This window comes from Podarcis muralis, chromosome 18 (assembly GCF_964188315.1).
Source record: "Podarcis muralis chromosome 18, rPodMur119.hap1.1, whole genome shotgun sequence".
Taxonomy (NCBI): domain Eukaryota; kingdom Metazoa; phylum Chordata; class Lepidosauria; order Squamata; family Lacertidae; genus Podarcis; species Podarcis muralis.
In genome coordinates this window covers 6,465,601-6,480,359 of record NC_135672.1, presented here as the reverse complement: position 1 = coordinate 6,480,359, position 14,759 = coordinate 6,465,601, and the positions used below count along the sequence as shown (strand labels likewise).

At 51.3% G+C, this 14,759-nt stretch overlaps 1 protein-coding gene across 7 annotated transcripts in view; it reads right to left on the bottom strand.

Annotated features, from left to right (window-relative positions):
• Positions 1-14,759, bottom strand: part of PTPRS (protein tyrosine phosphatase receptor type S) — a 295,013-nt gene that overhangs the window by 128,628 nt on the left and 151,626 nt on the right. For all 7 annotated transcript variants that reach the window (XM_077922007.1, XM_077922006.1, XM_077922009.1 and 4 more), the window contains one exon: positions 8,416-8,604. In XM_077922007.1, the coding sequence (XP_077778133.1) occupies positions 8,416-8,604 (189 nt within the window). The remainder of the gene's footprint in view (positions 1-8,415; positions 8,605-14,759) is intronic.

The following is a 14,759-nucleotide window of genomic DNA, read 5'->3' as shown; positions in this document are numbered from 1 at the left end:
AGAACCTGCCGCGTGGGCAGAGACTACCGGCGATGGCGACAGGAGGAGGAGGCTGAGCAGCCGATCAGACATGGTGCCTGGTTTACCTCAGTGATGTCTGATTGGCAGAGACGTCCCTGCGCCACGCTGAGGTAAACCAGGTGCGGCGTCTGATCAGCAGAGCTGCCGCTGCTCAGCCTCTTCCTTCTGCAGCAACCGGGTTCTTAAATGGCCTCACAGGCTGAGACTTCCGGTGATAATGACGGGAGGAAGAGGCCGAGTGGCGGCGGCTCTGCTGATCAGACGCCGTACTTGGTTTACCTCAGCGTGGCGCGGGGACGTCTCTGCCAATCAGATGCCTCTGCCTCCTGTTGCCAATCAAACGATGCACCTGGTTTACCTGCGCACTGGGCCGCGGCCAGAGGGGAGGGCTGCGCGTTCCTGTGCGGTGATGGCGGCGCGTAGATACGCGACGGTGGTAGCAGCAGCAGCAATGGCTGCTTTGGACCAGTGGTTGCCGAATCTCAATGACTTCACGGGGCAGAGCTGGAGCACCTGGGTGGAGAGGGCTGGGCCGGCCGCTGCCGAGACAGGTGAGCGCACCTGCCCTTCCCACGGGTTCGGAGGCGGGACGTGCCTGGTTTACCCCCGGCCAGCTCCCTCTAGCTCCCCGCTCTCTGCCAATTGGCTGTGTGTGTGCACGTCTGGTCTGGCCCTCCGAAAGATTTAAGGGACTGTGCCCACTGGGGAAAAAGTTTGCTGACCCCTGCCTCAGACTCTCCACCGTAGCAAACAGGGAAAGCGAAATTAGGAAGGCGTCTCAGTGCCTCGTCTGGACAGACCACAACTTTTTTATTTCAGGGATTCCTGCCTCCCCAACCACCTTGCGGTTTCCAGGAAATTTCTAACACACAGTTGTTAAATTTGAAACTCCAAGCTCCAAATCAGTTTGTGGGCGGGGGCAAAATGAGACACGATGCAGTTTTAAGGTAGCTCATCATATTGTGTTAATGGGGATTCCAGGACGACTTTATTTTATAACTACCCAATTTACCTAATTTTGGAAGAGTTTGCATTTTCTTCTTTTCCTTGTAAACAGCCATGAGGTTTGAGACGCTGGTAATTTTTGCTTTTAGGTGCCTACGACAACCTCCCAGGTCACAAAGGTTTTGTTAAAAATGGCAGAATATCCCTACTGAAATAAAGGCGTTAGTAGAAGAGTCAAGCCGCATGCCTACATTGTAAGGGGGTGTGGGAAGCTGTTAAAAGAAGGAATTAGTTTTAAGGGTGGGAGGAGGGTGGGGCAGGCAACAGGTTTGGGGTTGACTGGTTGTCAATTTTTTAAAAAAGAACTACTAATATTTAAGAAAATGAAGAATTGACTTGATTTATGTGGAAAGCACACTTACCAAAGGTGTCTGAGTGAAATAAAATTAAAAAGGAAACAGAAAAGGGGAAAAAAATTAAAAGTGTGGTTATAAGCCAGTTACTTTTAAAATAAATATTTCCAAAAAAAACCAAAGCCAACGAACCCAACACAGGACAGGACATAGATAAGACAGAGGTTATCACATACAGAAGTTCAGACATTGATTCCCAGACATGACAGCTGAGGTTCCCCACCGCCTCCCCAAACGAGAACTGGAGACACAGTTCATCCTTACCTTCTGAAAAGGTTTACTTTGAGAGTTATTGGAGGGGAGAAACAGCCGCACTCTCACCGCCGTGTCTCTGCATGAGCCAGTGATTGGGGGGATGGCATACTCAAAAGAGGAAGGCACCAGGCCAGGGACTCACACAGAGAAGCAACATGGAGCGTTCACCATGTTGGCCATTTTGTGGGGTGGTCGGAGGGCCACTCTCCCTCCAAGCATGGTGTTCGCACGATGCAAACGTCCAGTCTGCGCGTGGTCTTCTGCTCTTCCTCACGAGTCGCCTGAGGCGAGCACAAGCTTCGAGGCTTGCAACCGGCAAACACCACAGAGCACCCCTCTCTCCCTCCTGAAGCGCAAATAGTCATCTCTGCACCGCCACAACAAACACATGCACAAAAACCGACCTTCCCAGGCCTGTCAAAATTAAGTCTGGCGTCTTTCCTCCTTTCTGAGAAGACTCACACTAAAGCTTTCTCAAGTTCAATGGGGAAAAGACATTGGAGGGGGGGTCTCTTCTGCTGTCAGGAGGGTCTTGGCTGGGCTTAGCTGGCGGAGACGTGAGGCCCCACCAGCACCCATCACAGACCCCCTGACCCCTTACAGATGTCGTGGACTGGCTGGATGCTGATAACATCAACCATGTTTGGGCAACACAATGACCACATACATACGTAATAGACAATCTTTATAGAATTCTTTCAAACAATAACAAGTTCAAAATGAAATCTTAAGACTCAAAGTCTCTGAAAGTCCATAGCCAAATGGGCCTTTTCTGACAAGGATTCTGAGGACATTCTCTGCGATGTACCTGCACTGGATTTTGATACAGGTCCTTCTAACGTGGATTTTCCACAACTTCTTAATGCACAGAAGCGCAAGATTCGCTATGAATTTCGTGCCTCTTCACTCTCCAATTATCTTAAATCTAGCCACATACCCGGGGGGGGGGGGGGGGGCTAAGATTGCAGAAAGCGCCAACCTTATTTGTTAATGACATTGAGTTGAAACAGAAATGGATAGCCATTCTTAACAAATGTTCCTTTGATTTAATGCTACTGTTAGTTCAGAGGTCTAAAGCGGAGGTTGTAGCGGGTTGCGAAGGCTGCGGGTTGCGAACCTGCACGAATCACGTTCGCAACCTGAGCGTCCACTGTAGTAGAGTTTACTTGCATTGACGCCACCAGAAATATTGGGGTGGGGTGGACCGAGGTGAAGACTCTTAATCTCAGGGTTGTGGGTTTCGAGACCCACGTTGGGGGAAAGATTCCTGCATAGCAGGGGGTTGGACTAGATGACTCTGTGGTGCCCTTCCATCTTTACAACTCTATGATGGCCACCAATTCAGATGAGGATCGCACAAATTCATGGGGTGTGTGTGTGTAAAAGTATCCATGACCACCAGTAATGATGGATAGAATTTCCCTCCAGGATCGGAGACAGTTAAGTGCTTCTGCGGATCAGTTTCTGGGACTCACAAATGGAGTTTTCTGATTTGGGGAATCTGTTTGGCCTCTGGGAGAACAGGATGCTGGACTAGGCGCCCCTCTCATGCACACACACACACACACACACACACACACAACGTTTTGGTCTGATCCAGATTCAGGCTTCTCCTGGCGTTCTTAATTAAAACGGCATTCCTCAAAACGGAACGTTTTAACGTGCAGGGACTGGCAGCGATTCAAAGCACTTTTTGCACAAAGCACTCGTTTTAATGAAATCTTGGACCTGCCAGAATGCAAAATGCAGCGGTTCGCGCTGGGGCGGGGGGCAGGAGAGAGAAAGAGAGTGGGAGGCAACGAAGGAATGAATCAACTCCGGCCACCCATTAAGCAAGACGGCTAACTCATGCCAGAAAGGAAAGCGAAAAGGGAGAGGACAAATTAGGCGGTTGTCAGGCTTCCAGAAATTCCAACGCAGGCAGAGTTTCCGACGGGAGGGGGGCGGCTTGCCGCCTGGCAGGCTGGTTTGCAGAAGGGCTGTTTGTTTGCCAGGTGCTGCTAACCTCGGCTCGCCACACGGGGGTCTGCTGCCCTGCAGAAACGGGCTTTTAAACGGGGCCTTGAGAGAGGTGCACAGGTTTCCTCCTCCAATCCTAAACGTTCCTGCAGCGACCTCGGAACAAAGGGCAGGTTCGTGTTGGCACTGCGAGATGAGAGTCGGGTTTGAGGTCTTCGTGCCAATCTAACTGTGGCTCCTGCATTGCACGGGGTTGGACTCGATGGCCCTTGGGGGTCCCGTCCAACAACTCTATAATGCTATGGTTCTGTGAAGCCCTAATCCACCTGGGAGCCAGTGTGGTGTAATGGTTAATAGTGGTAGACTCGTAATCTGGCGAACCGGGTTCGCTTCCCCGCTCCTCCACCTGCAGCTGCTGGGTGACCTTGGGCCAGTCACACTTCAAACACACAGAGTGTTTGTTGTGGGGGAGGAAGGGAAAGGAGAATGTTAGCTGCTTTGAGACTCCTTCGGGTAGTGATAAAGCGGAATATCAAATCCAAATTCTCTGGGTTCAGTGTAACTCAGGGACTCCCTCAGCCCTTACATCCCAGCTGGATCGTCGAGATCACCTGCAGGAGCAACACCGGAAATTCCCCTCAGTTGGCAAGGCTCCTCTGACAGCAGCAAGAAACTTTATTGCCATCGGTGCAGGCTTGTGGAACTGCCTGCCACTGGAGAGACAGCAGGCGGCCTGCGCCAAATGTCTTGGTTCCACCAGGCTTACGCAGGGAACATGTCTTTTCACAACGGCTAGCTGATTTCTGATTTATATATATATATATATATTTATTGTATGGCTTCAAGGTACTATTGTTGCAAACCGATAGCTGCATATACCGTATTGGCCTGAATATAAGGCGCAGGTCAGGTCTGTGTCCAGGGCAGCTGTCTACACTAGCTGAGACCCTCCCTGCCTGCGCACTGTCTCGCCAGAGTGGTGCATGCTTTAGTTATCTCCCGCTTGGACTACTGCAGTGCGCACTACGTGGGTCTATCCTTGGAAGGTGACTTGGAAACTACAACTAATCCAGAATGCAGTTTGTGAAGGGTGCAGAGAAGTATAACTTTCTGAGGAGCTAAACTACAGTACTCAGGATTTTAGCAGAGTAGGGGGAGCTAAGTGCTTTAAATGTATGGGGTTCATCTCTGCTGGCCACCTGTTCAGGATCTCTTTTTGCAAGCAGAGCACTCGTGTTTGGAGATTGCAAGGGAAGGTAAAGGTAAAGGGACCCCTGACCATTAGGTCCAGTCGTGGCCGACTCTGGGGTTGCAGCACTCATCTCGCTTTGTTGGCCGAGGGAGCCGGCGTACAGCTTCCGGGTCATGTGGCCAGCATGACTAAGCCGCTTCTGGCAAACCAGAGCAGCGCATGGAAATGCCATTTACCTTCCCTCCGGAGCGGTACCTATTTATCTACTTGTATGTCGTGCTTTCGAACTGCTAGGTTGGCAGGAGCTGGGACCGAACAATGGGAGCTCACCCCATTGTGGGGATTCGAACCGCAGACCTTCTGATTGGCAAGTCCTAGGCTCTGTGGTTTAACCCAGGGGTCTGCAACCTTTAAGACAAAAAGAGCCACTTGGACCCGTTTCCGAAGAAAAAAAAACTGGGAGCTGCAAAACTCGTCATTATAAAAATAACTTTTTTGTCACTTTTTTTATTATTTCTTTGTTTGACCCCTCAGAATTACTCCTCCTCATAGAAATAAACGTTAAATTAACAAGTTACCTTTTTGTGTGTGTGTGTTCTTCACTCCGCTTCAAAACAGTGACCAGCGTACATGCCCCCTTTCAATGCAGTGACCAGCGTACATGCCCCTTACAATGTAGCGGGCGGGTGGGCGGGAAGGTGATGTCGGACGGTGTGTGACTAACGCACGCACCGCCCCCATGCGACGTCACAGCCAGTACAGCGCCCGCCACAGTGGGGAGTGTCGGGGCGCACAATGCGCCTCCTCCCCTCGCTAGTATCCGCCCTGGAGCCGCGGCAAAGGTGTAAAAGAGCCACATGCGGCTCCGGAGCTGCGGGTTGCAGACCCCTGGTTTAACCCACAGCGCCACCCGCGTCCCTTTTTGGAGATTGCAACTGGGAAGCAAAATAGTGCAGAATCATAGAATCTGAGAGTTGAAGCACCATCTCATCCAACCCACTTCCATGCAGGAATCTCAACAAAAGCATCCATCAGAGATGGCTGTCCCAACTCTGCAAAACATGGTTTTCTTTAGCCATACAAAAAGGAAACAAGGAGGTCTCCGTTTTGGAACCAAGAGCGGCCGACACCCCAAAGCTAAACGCACACAAACACAGTTACACAACACACAACCAGGGGAGGGAACGAGGAAACAACTCTGAACGCAAAGCCACATGGAAACACATTACGAGACACAAAACCGCAACTCAAAATTAACTGAAGGGCAGGTAAACGGACAGGTGGAAGCAGGGGCCTCACCTGCAGCGATTCCTGCACCTCAGAAGGGTTGAACTAGATGTCCTTTGGGTGTACCCCTTCCAACTCTACCGTTCTTTGATCTGTTTGGGCAGCACACCCTGTGCGCTGTGTAATGTGGCATGCCGCTTAGTGTGTTGGTTAGAGGGTTGGAGCAGGACCCGGGAGAAGCTGGGTTCGAATCCTCACTCGGTGTGATGGCCTGGGATTCCGATTCTGAGAGTGAACTGGAGGAATCCCAGCCGGCACAGGAGTCCCCGCCTCCAGGGCCGGCTGAACTGGGGCAAGGCCTAGATTCTGAGGAGCCTGCACCTGTGCCGGATCCTCAGGAGCAGGCACCAGGTGAATCCATTCTGGCCCCAGAGGTGCTTGAGGACTCAGTGTCTACAGGTGAGCCTCCCCCGGGGCCCAGTAACCCTTCAGCCTCTCCTGAACTGCAGAGGCTCAGGGCAGAGAGGCGAAGGGAACTGGTTTCTCCCAGGAGGAGTGCTCGCCTTAAGGCCAGGAGAGGCGGGTCTCCTGGGGGCCGGGGCCGCCCCTGGCCTCAGAGAAGATAAAGGCCAGTCAGCCCAGTCCCAGGTTGCGGGAGCAACGTCGTCATTGAAGAGCTGTTTCGGCCAGCATCCAGTCCTGTTCCTCCAGTGTTCCTGTTCCCCGCCCGGCTCCCTGCTTCGGACCTTGCCTCGCACCTTGTGGACTATTACCAGGCTAGTGACTCAGGACTGAACTTTGACTACAATAACAGTAACCTTCCCTCCGGAACCAGCACACTCGGCCATGAAGCTCTTTGTGTGTGACCTTGCAGCAGTCACCACCTCTCAGCCTAACCTACTTCGCAGGGTTACTGTGAGGATAAATTGGGTTTGGAGAACCTTTTGCACCACCTTGAGCTCTTTGGGGGGGGGGGAGGCGGTATCTATAAATGCGATAAATAAATGAATGAAAAAATAAGCGTGGAGAACTGAATTTAAGGTTATAAGAAATGGAAACCGACACAGATTCATCCATCCCTTGATGTAAGAGACGGGAGGCAAGCAGTCCTGAAAAATGAGAGGATGGAAAAGACCCAACAAATGACTCAGAATTTCATGTGGTCGTTTCTACATCCGTTACTCCAGTCACAAAGCCCAGATAGCGGCAGCAGGGTCCTGGGCCCACGACGCCCCTCAAAACATCGCCCCAGCCGTCACCCTAGCTTCCAAACTGCCACAAACATTCACACAAGTGGGTTTGTAACACTTAACCCTGGCAAAGGCCATTTAAATGCAGCCGAGTTCTGGCAAAACTGCAAGTGTGCCCAGCTGGGTAAAGTTAACTTTTCCAGATACTTGCATGCTTAACATACAGCGCATGTTAAGCACTGTATGTATGGAGGCGCAGGTCAATTCTGTGTCCAGGGCAGCTGTCTACCAGCTCCATCTGGTACGCAGGATGAGACCCTCCCTGCCCGCAGACTGTCACACCAGATTAGTGCATGCTCTAGTTATCTCCCGCTTGGACTACTGCAATGCGCTCTATGTGGGGCCACCTTTGAAGGTGACCCAGAAACTGCAACTAATGCAGAATGTGGCAGCTAGACTGGGGACTGGGAGCGGCTGCCAAGACCACATAACACCAGTCTTGAAAGATCTGCACTGGCTCCCAGGACGTTTCCAAGCCAATTCAAAGTGTTGGTGCTGACCTTTAAAGCCCTAAACGGCCTCGGTCCAGTATATCTGAAGGAGCGTCTCCACTCCATCATTCTGCCCAGACACTGAGGTCCAGCGCCGAGGGCCTTCTGGCGGTTCCCTCCCTGCGAGAAGCAAAGCTACAGGGAACCAGGCAGAGGGCCTTCTTGGTAGTGGCACCCGCCCTGTGGAACGCCCTCCCACCAGATATCAAAGAGAAAAACAACTACCAAAGACATATAAAGGCAGCCCTGTTTAGGGAAGCTTTTAATGTTTAATAGGTTATTGTATTTTGGTGTTTTATTGGAAACCCAGCCAGATGGGCGGGGTATAAATAATAAATTATTATTATTATTCCTGAAAGAGGCAGTGCTAGCCTAGTGGTGAGAATGCCAGACCCAGACCCGGACCTGGGAGATCAGGGTTCAAATCCCCACTAGGCCATGGATCTCCCTGGGGGCCAGTCGCTGCCTCTCAGACAAGGTGGGATGCCACCTTGAGCCCGCTGGAGAATATATGGACGCAATAAATACATATATATAAGACCTTGCGATCTCCCAATCCTCTGGCACAGAGTGTGGTTTACTCTGCAGACGACACACGAATGTCTGAGCAGGATCTTGACCGAAGCATCACCTGCCCCACCAAGCCGACCAGTCCGCCTCACCTGATCTCAGCTGCTTTATCCTTCCGTTGCTGGCGCTGGGGTCGACGGGCAGGAAATCTTTGAACCACGTGATCTCTGGATCTGGGTTCCCACTGGCCGCGCAGAGCATGGTGGCGGTTCTGGTGCGCTCCACCACTTTCAGCTGGGGTCCCATGTCGATGATGGGGAAGCCCGAAGGCAGCTGGTCCTCTGTTCGAAACGACACGGGCAAAAGGGGAAAGGGTGAGACTCTGCGGAGGCGTCAGGGGGTGGCATTCTTTGCGAAGGGCTCCGGGAGACATGGGAAACTGCAACTCGGGGAAGCATGGGAAACTGCGACTCGGGGAGGCATGGGAAATTGAGACTCGGGGAAGCATGGGAAACTGCGACTCGGGGAAGCATGGGAAACTGCGACTCAGGGAAGCATGGGAAACCGACTCGGGGAAGCATGGGAAATTGCGACTCGGGGAAGCATGGGAAACTGCGACTCGGGGAAGCATGGGAAACTGCGACTCGGGGAAGCATGGGAAATCGACTTGGGGAGGCATGGGAAATTGCGACTTGGGGAAGCATGGGAAATTGCGACTCGGGGAAGCATGGGAAACTACGACCCAGGGAAGCATGGGAAATTGTGACTCGGGGAAGCATGGGAAACTGCGACTTCATCCTCCATTAACTTCATCCTCCATTCTTCAATCGACGGTAATTCTTTTTGCTTCCATTTTTGGTGCAAGAAGCAAAAATGGAATCAATCATAAATATTAATTATTACGGATATAGTCTTCACAGTGGATTAATTCTGATTTGTACTGGGTTGCCTATGGAGGCGGGCGCTCTAATATTTCCAGTGTTTCAGGCCCCTGAAGGTCTTGATCTGGGCCAAGGGTTGGAGTTCAGAATAGAAAGATAAGGTTTTAGCATGATATGAGAGAGAGAAAGAGAGAGAAAGGCTGCCTCTCTCCACACAGGCGCCAGCAAACTTTTTCAGCAGGGGGCTGGTCCACTGTCCCTCAGACCTTGTGGGGGGCCGGACTATATTGGGGGGGGGATGAATTAATTCCTATGCCCCACAAATAACCCAGAGATGCATTTAAAATACAGTGGCACCTCTGGTTAAGTACTTAATTCGTTCCAGAGGTCTGTACTTAACCTGAAACTGTTCTTAACCTGAAGCACCACTTTAGCTAATGGGGCCTCCTGCCACCGCCGCGCCGCCGGAGCACGATTTCTGTTCTCATCCTGAAGCAAAGTTCTTAACCTGAAGCACTATTTCTGGGTTAGCAGAGTCTGTAACCTGAAGCGTATGTAACCTGAAGTGTATGTAACCTGAGGTACCACTGTACAGTCATACCTCGGGTTGAATATGCTTCATGTTGAGCTCGTTCGAGTTGCGCTCTGCGGCAACCCGGAAGTAACAGAGCGTGTTACTTCCGGGTTTCGCCGCTTGCACATGCGCTCAAAATGACGTCACGCACATGTGCAGAAGCGGCCAAAAGCGACGCATGTGTGCTCAGATGTGCTGTCGCTAGTTACGTTTGCTTCTGGATGTGAACGGGGCTCCGGAACAGATCCCGTTCGTATCCAGAGGTACCACTGTAAAAGCACACATTCTACTCATGTAAATACACCAGACAGGCTCCACAAATAACCCAGAGATGCATTTTAAATAAAAGGACACATTCTACTCATGTAAAAACACGCCGATTCCTGGACCGTCCACGGGCCAGAATGAGAAGGCGATTGGGCCGGATCCGGCCCCCCAGGCCTTAGGTTGCCTACCCATGCTTCACACACCATTCAGAATTTCCTGTGCATTCATCCGAAGCGCACCCGGCAGCCGGTTTGTTTGCATCATTCCATGTGGAGCATGGGAACGTCTTGCACCTGATTGGCTGGATGTGACATCATGCTCTGAAGCTTCCAGCTCCTCCGCTCAGATGCCGCCCCTTTCCCGAAGCTTGTTAATTCCACAAACTAATTAATCTGCCAAGAGATAGATCAGCCCCTCTTGACAGGCAGGAGGAGGGTGGGTGGATATTATATGAGCGGGGAGATCAGGGAGGGAGGGCGGCGAAGGGAGGGTGCTTGCGACAACTATTATTACGGAGTGTTTCTAATTAAACAAAAATGTTAATCTTGTGGCACATTGTGCAGAATTCCTCGGAGTTTAATTAAAACAACCGCGGCTGGAGGCGTGATCAGATTCGAGATGAGATCTGCGAAGGATGTGGTTCCCAGAGGCTGGCACATGCCACCAACCGGGGGTGGGGGAATGGGGGGGAAGAGGAGAGCCCCCCACCCACCTGAGAAGGGCGCTGCTGGCATGCAAAAACAGGGACCACCGGTGCGCATCTAAACACCCCAAACGCCCGGCGTTCCCAACAAGCAATCGATCAAGCCTTGCAGCTAGAATTTTGCTGGCCAAAAATTGGAAACTACAAGAAGTGCCAACAGTGGAAGATTGGCAGATGAAGATGATGGACTTTTTGGAGCGAGCCGACCTGACCGGAAGAGTCTGCGACCAGAAGGAGTATCAAGAGGAATGGAAGAAATGTAAAGATTATTTAGTTAAATATGTTAAGATAACTTAAACAGAAATACTTGGGAGTAACCGATTGGCCTAGGATTTAAATATTGTGATATTGTGAAGACTATGGATAAAAGTCAAAATGAAAAGGAAGAAAGATGTTAATTGACCAAGTAAATTCTATGTGAAAATAGTTTTGGGAAACTGCTACAATGATCTACAGTGGTACCTCAGGTTAACTTAATTCATTCGGGAGGTCCGTACTTAACCTGAAACTGTTCTTAACCTGAAGCACCACTTTAGCTAATGGGGCGTCCCGCTGCTGCCATGATTTCTGTTCTCATCCTGAAGCAAAGTTCTTAATCCAAGGTATTATTTCTGGGTTAGTGGAGTCTGTAACCTGAAGCGTATGTAACCTGAAGTGTATGTAACCCGAGGTACCACTGTATATGGAAACTCAGCCAGTGGGTTTTTTTACAGCTTGGATATATGTTTGCTTGCTTGTTTTTTGATGTTTTCTTTTTTTGTTTGTGGATATGTTTGTTATAAATTTGGAAAACTAATAAAATAAAAAAATCGATCAAGCCTTGCGATCTGGTCCAGCACCCTTTTCAACACTGCTCTCAGTAGGTTCAGTGGCAGACTGGCATCTGAGGGCAAAGCTCTTGGCGCCTTCTCGCTGGCGAACTCAAACTCAGAGCGTGGTTCCTGCCCAAACCTTTGATGATCAGATTGGGGCGATGAAGGAGCCAAAGGCACCCAGGCAGACACCACGCAAGCAAAGGCGTTGAAGGAGGAGGTGTTAGTGCCTCCTCAGAGATGGATGCCTGTTGCCTTTGTCCATGGAGTTTTCTTGGCAGGGATACTGGAGTGGCTTGCCGGTTCCTGCTCCAGGTGGATCACGTTTGGTCAAAACTCTCCACTATGACCTGTCCATCTTGGGTGCTCTGCTCAGCATAGTTCACAGCTTCTTTGAGTTATTCAAGCCCCTTCGCCACGGCAAGGCAGTGATCCATGAAGGAACATCAACAAAAGCCAACAAAAGTCCGTATAAAAGCCATGGTTTTCCCAGTAGTGATGTATGGAAGTGAGAGCTGGACCATAAAGAAGGCTGATCGCCGAAGAATGGATGCTTTTGAATTCTGGTGCTGGAGGAGACTCTTGAGAGTCCCATGGACTGCAAGAAGATCAATCCTCTCCATTCTTAAGGAAATCAGCCCTGAGTGCTCACTGGAAGGACAGATCCTGAAGCTGAGGCTCCAAAACTTTGGCCACCTCATGAGAAGAGAAGACTCCCTGGAAAAGACCCTGATGTTGGGAAAGATGGAGGGCGCAAGGAGAAGGGGACAACAGAGGACGAGATGGTGGGACAGTGTTCTCGAAGCTACCAGTATGAGTTTGACCAATGTGCGGGAGGCAGTGGAAGACAGGAGTGCCTGGCACGCTCTGGTCCAGGGGTCACAAAGAGTCGGACAAGACTAAACGACTAAACAACAACAACAACAGAGGATGGGGATGGGTTTTGACAAGTTCAGAGGCAGCGTTGGTGGCCAAACAGGCAGCGTGGGTGAGCCGGAACCAGCCTCCAACAGGGGAAGCCTGTGCCTCGAACTCCTTCACGCAACGCAAGACTTAACTGCGAAGGAGGCAGCGATGGGCTCCAACTTGCATGGCTTTGAAAGGGGGTTAGACAATTGCATGGGGGAGAATAAGTCTCCACTGTTCGGGGTGGCGATGCTCCGGAATACCAGTTGCCTGCCGGCTGCAGGAGGAAAGAATTGCTCTTGTGCAGAGGTCAGCAAACTTTTTCAGCAGGGGGCCGGTCCACTGTCCCTCAGACCTTGGGGGGGGGGGCAGACCACACTTTGAAAAAAATAATAATGAGCGGATTTCTATGTCCCACAAATAACCCAGAGATGCATTATAAATAAAAGGACACATTCTATTCCTGTAAAAACACTCTGATTCCTGGACCGCCTGCAGGGTGGATTTAGAAGGCGATTGGGACAGATCCGGCCCCCGGGACTTAGTTTGCCTACCCACGCTCTTGTGCTCGGATCGCCTGCTTAGCCCCTGCGAGAACAGGATGCTGGAAAAGATGGACCCCTACTCCGGCCTGATCCAGCACACCTCTTCCTGCATTTTTATTTGGTGCATGCAAAGACTTGGCCTTGCGCTTGTGCAACGCTGCATTCCCCGCTGTCACCAAACTTCGGTTGAAAGCACACATCGTGCCTTGGCAAAGTGAGGGGGCTGCTTTCAGGTCAGGCCTTTGGGGGTCTATGTTTGTCTTGGAACAGGTACAACACAGACATCAGTCGCCTCTCCTTGGGATGATGTCACCCCTACACGGCCACATCTGCAGGGCTTGGTCTTCTCTGTTTGCAGCAGCCCTTCCCAGAGGGCTCTCCCCCTGGCTGTGCACCCCTTGTTGTCCGTCCGTCCCCGACTCTCCTTGCCGGAAACGGCCGCTCGTTAAGTGAAAGTGCAAAGGTCTTCCAGGGACGCCGACACCTGCTGCATTGCAGCTTTTTTGATAGGGTGCATTGAGAAACAGACGGAAAAGGCCGATCCCACGCGAAGGATCGTTGAAAATAAAACTGCCGATATCATAACGCTGCCATGAAAATCTGGGAGCAGCCGAGTTTGGAATACCGTGAAGAGTTCTGGGTGCCTTGGTCCAAAAAGGGTATCATGGAGTTGGGAAAAGGTTCAGGAAAGTAAAACCAGACGTGTAGAGTTGTAAAGCTGGAAGGGGCCATGAGGGACTCATCCAGTAGCCCGACCCGTTGCAATGTAAGAATCTTTTGCCCAGTGTGGGGATCGAACCCACAACCCTGAGATTAAGAGTCTCGTGCTACACCAACTGAAAATGATCAAGGGGATGGACGGATTCCCCTGCCAAGAGAGGTTGCTACCTCGCAGGGTTGTTGTCAGGAATAAATGAGAAAAGGGAGAACCAGGCCACCTTGAGCTCCTTGGGGCAACAGGTGGGAAATAAATGCAATAATAATACAGTGGGACGCGGGTGGGGCTGTGGGTTAAACCACAGAGCCTAGGACTTGCCGATCAGAAGGTCGGCGGTTCGAATCCCGGCGACGGGGTGAGCTCCCGTTGCTCGGTCCCTGCTCCTGCCAACCTAGCAGTTTGAAAGCACGTCAAAGTGCAAGTAGATAAATAGGTACCACTCCGGCGGGAAGGTCAACAGCATTTCCGTGCGCTGCTCTGGTTCGCCAGAAGCAGCTTAGTCATGCTGGCCACATGACCCGGAAGCTGGACGCCGGCTCCCTTGGCCAATAAAGCGAGATGAGTGCCACAACCCCAGAGTCGGTCACGACTGGACCTAATGGTCAGGGGTCCCTTTACCTTTAATACAGTGGATGCTCGGGTTGCGAACGTGATCCATGGAGGATGCACATTTGCAACCCGCAGCATTCGCAACCTGCAGCGGCGCGTCTGCGCAGGTTGCAATTCGGTGTGTCTGCGCATGCGCGACTGCTGAAACCCGGAAGTAACCTGTTCTGGAACTTCTGGGTTTCGGCGGTCTGTAACCCGAAAAAACGCAACCTGAAGTGTCTGTAACCAGAGGTATGACTGTACAAATAATAAGCGGCCCTGACTTAAGGCAGCTTCCGGTGTATTCCTGTTGGAAACCTTTGTTGAGAGGGCTACCCTAGGTAGGAGAGACGGCGGACATTTGGAGCAGGGAAAAGAGGGAAGAAAGAAAAGCAGGGGGGGGTTGGGGGTTGGGGAAGCACAAAGAGTCAGGGAGGCTGTCCACACTCGCTCGCCTGCTCTTTGTGAAAAAGCAGAGGTTAATAGATTCAGTCTTTGTCCT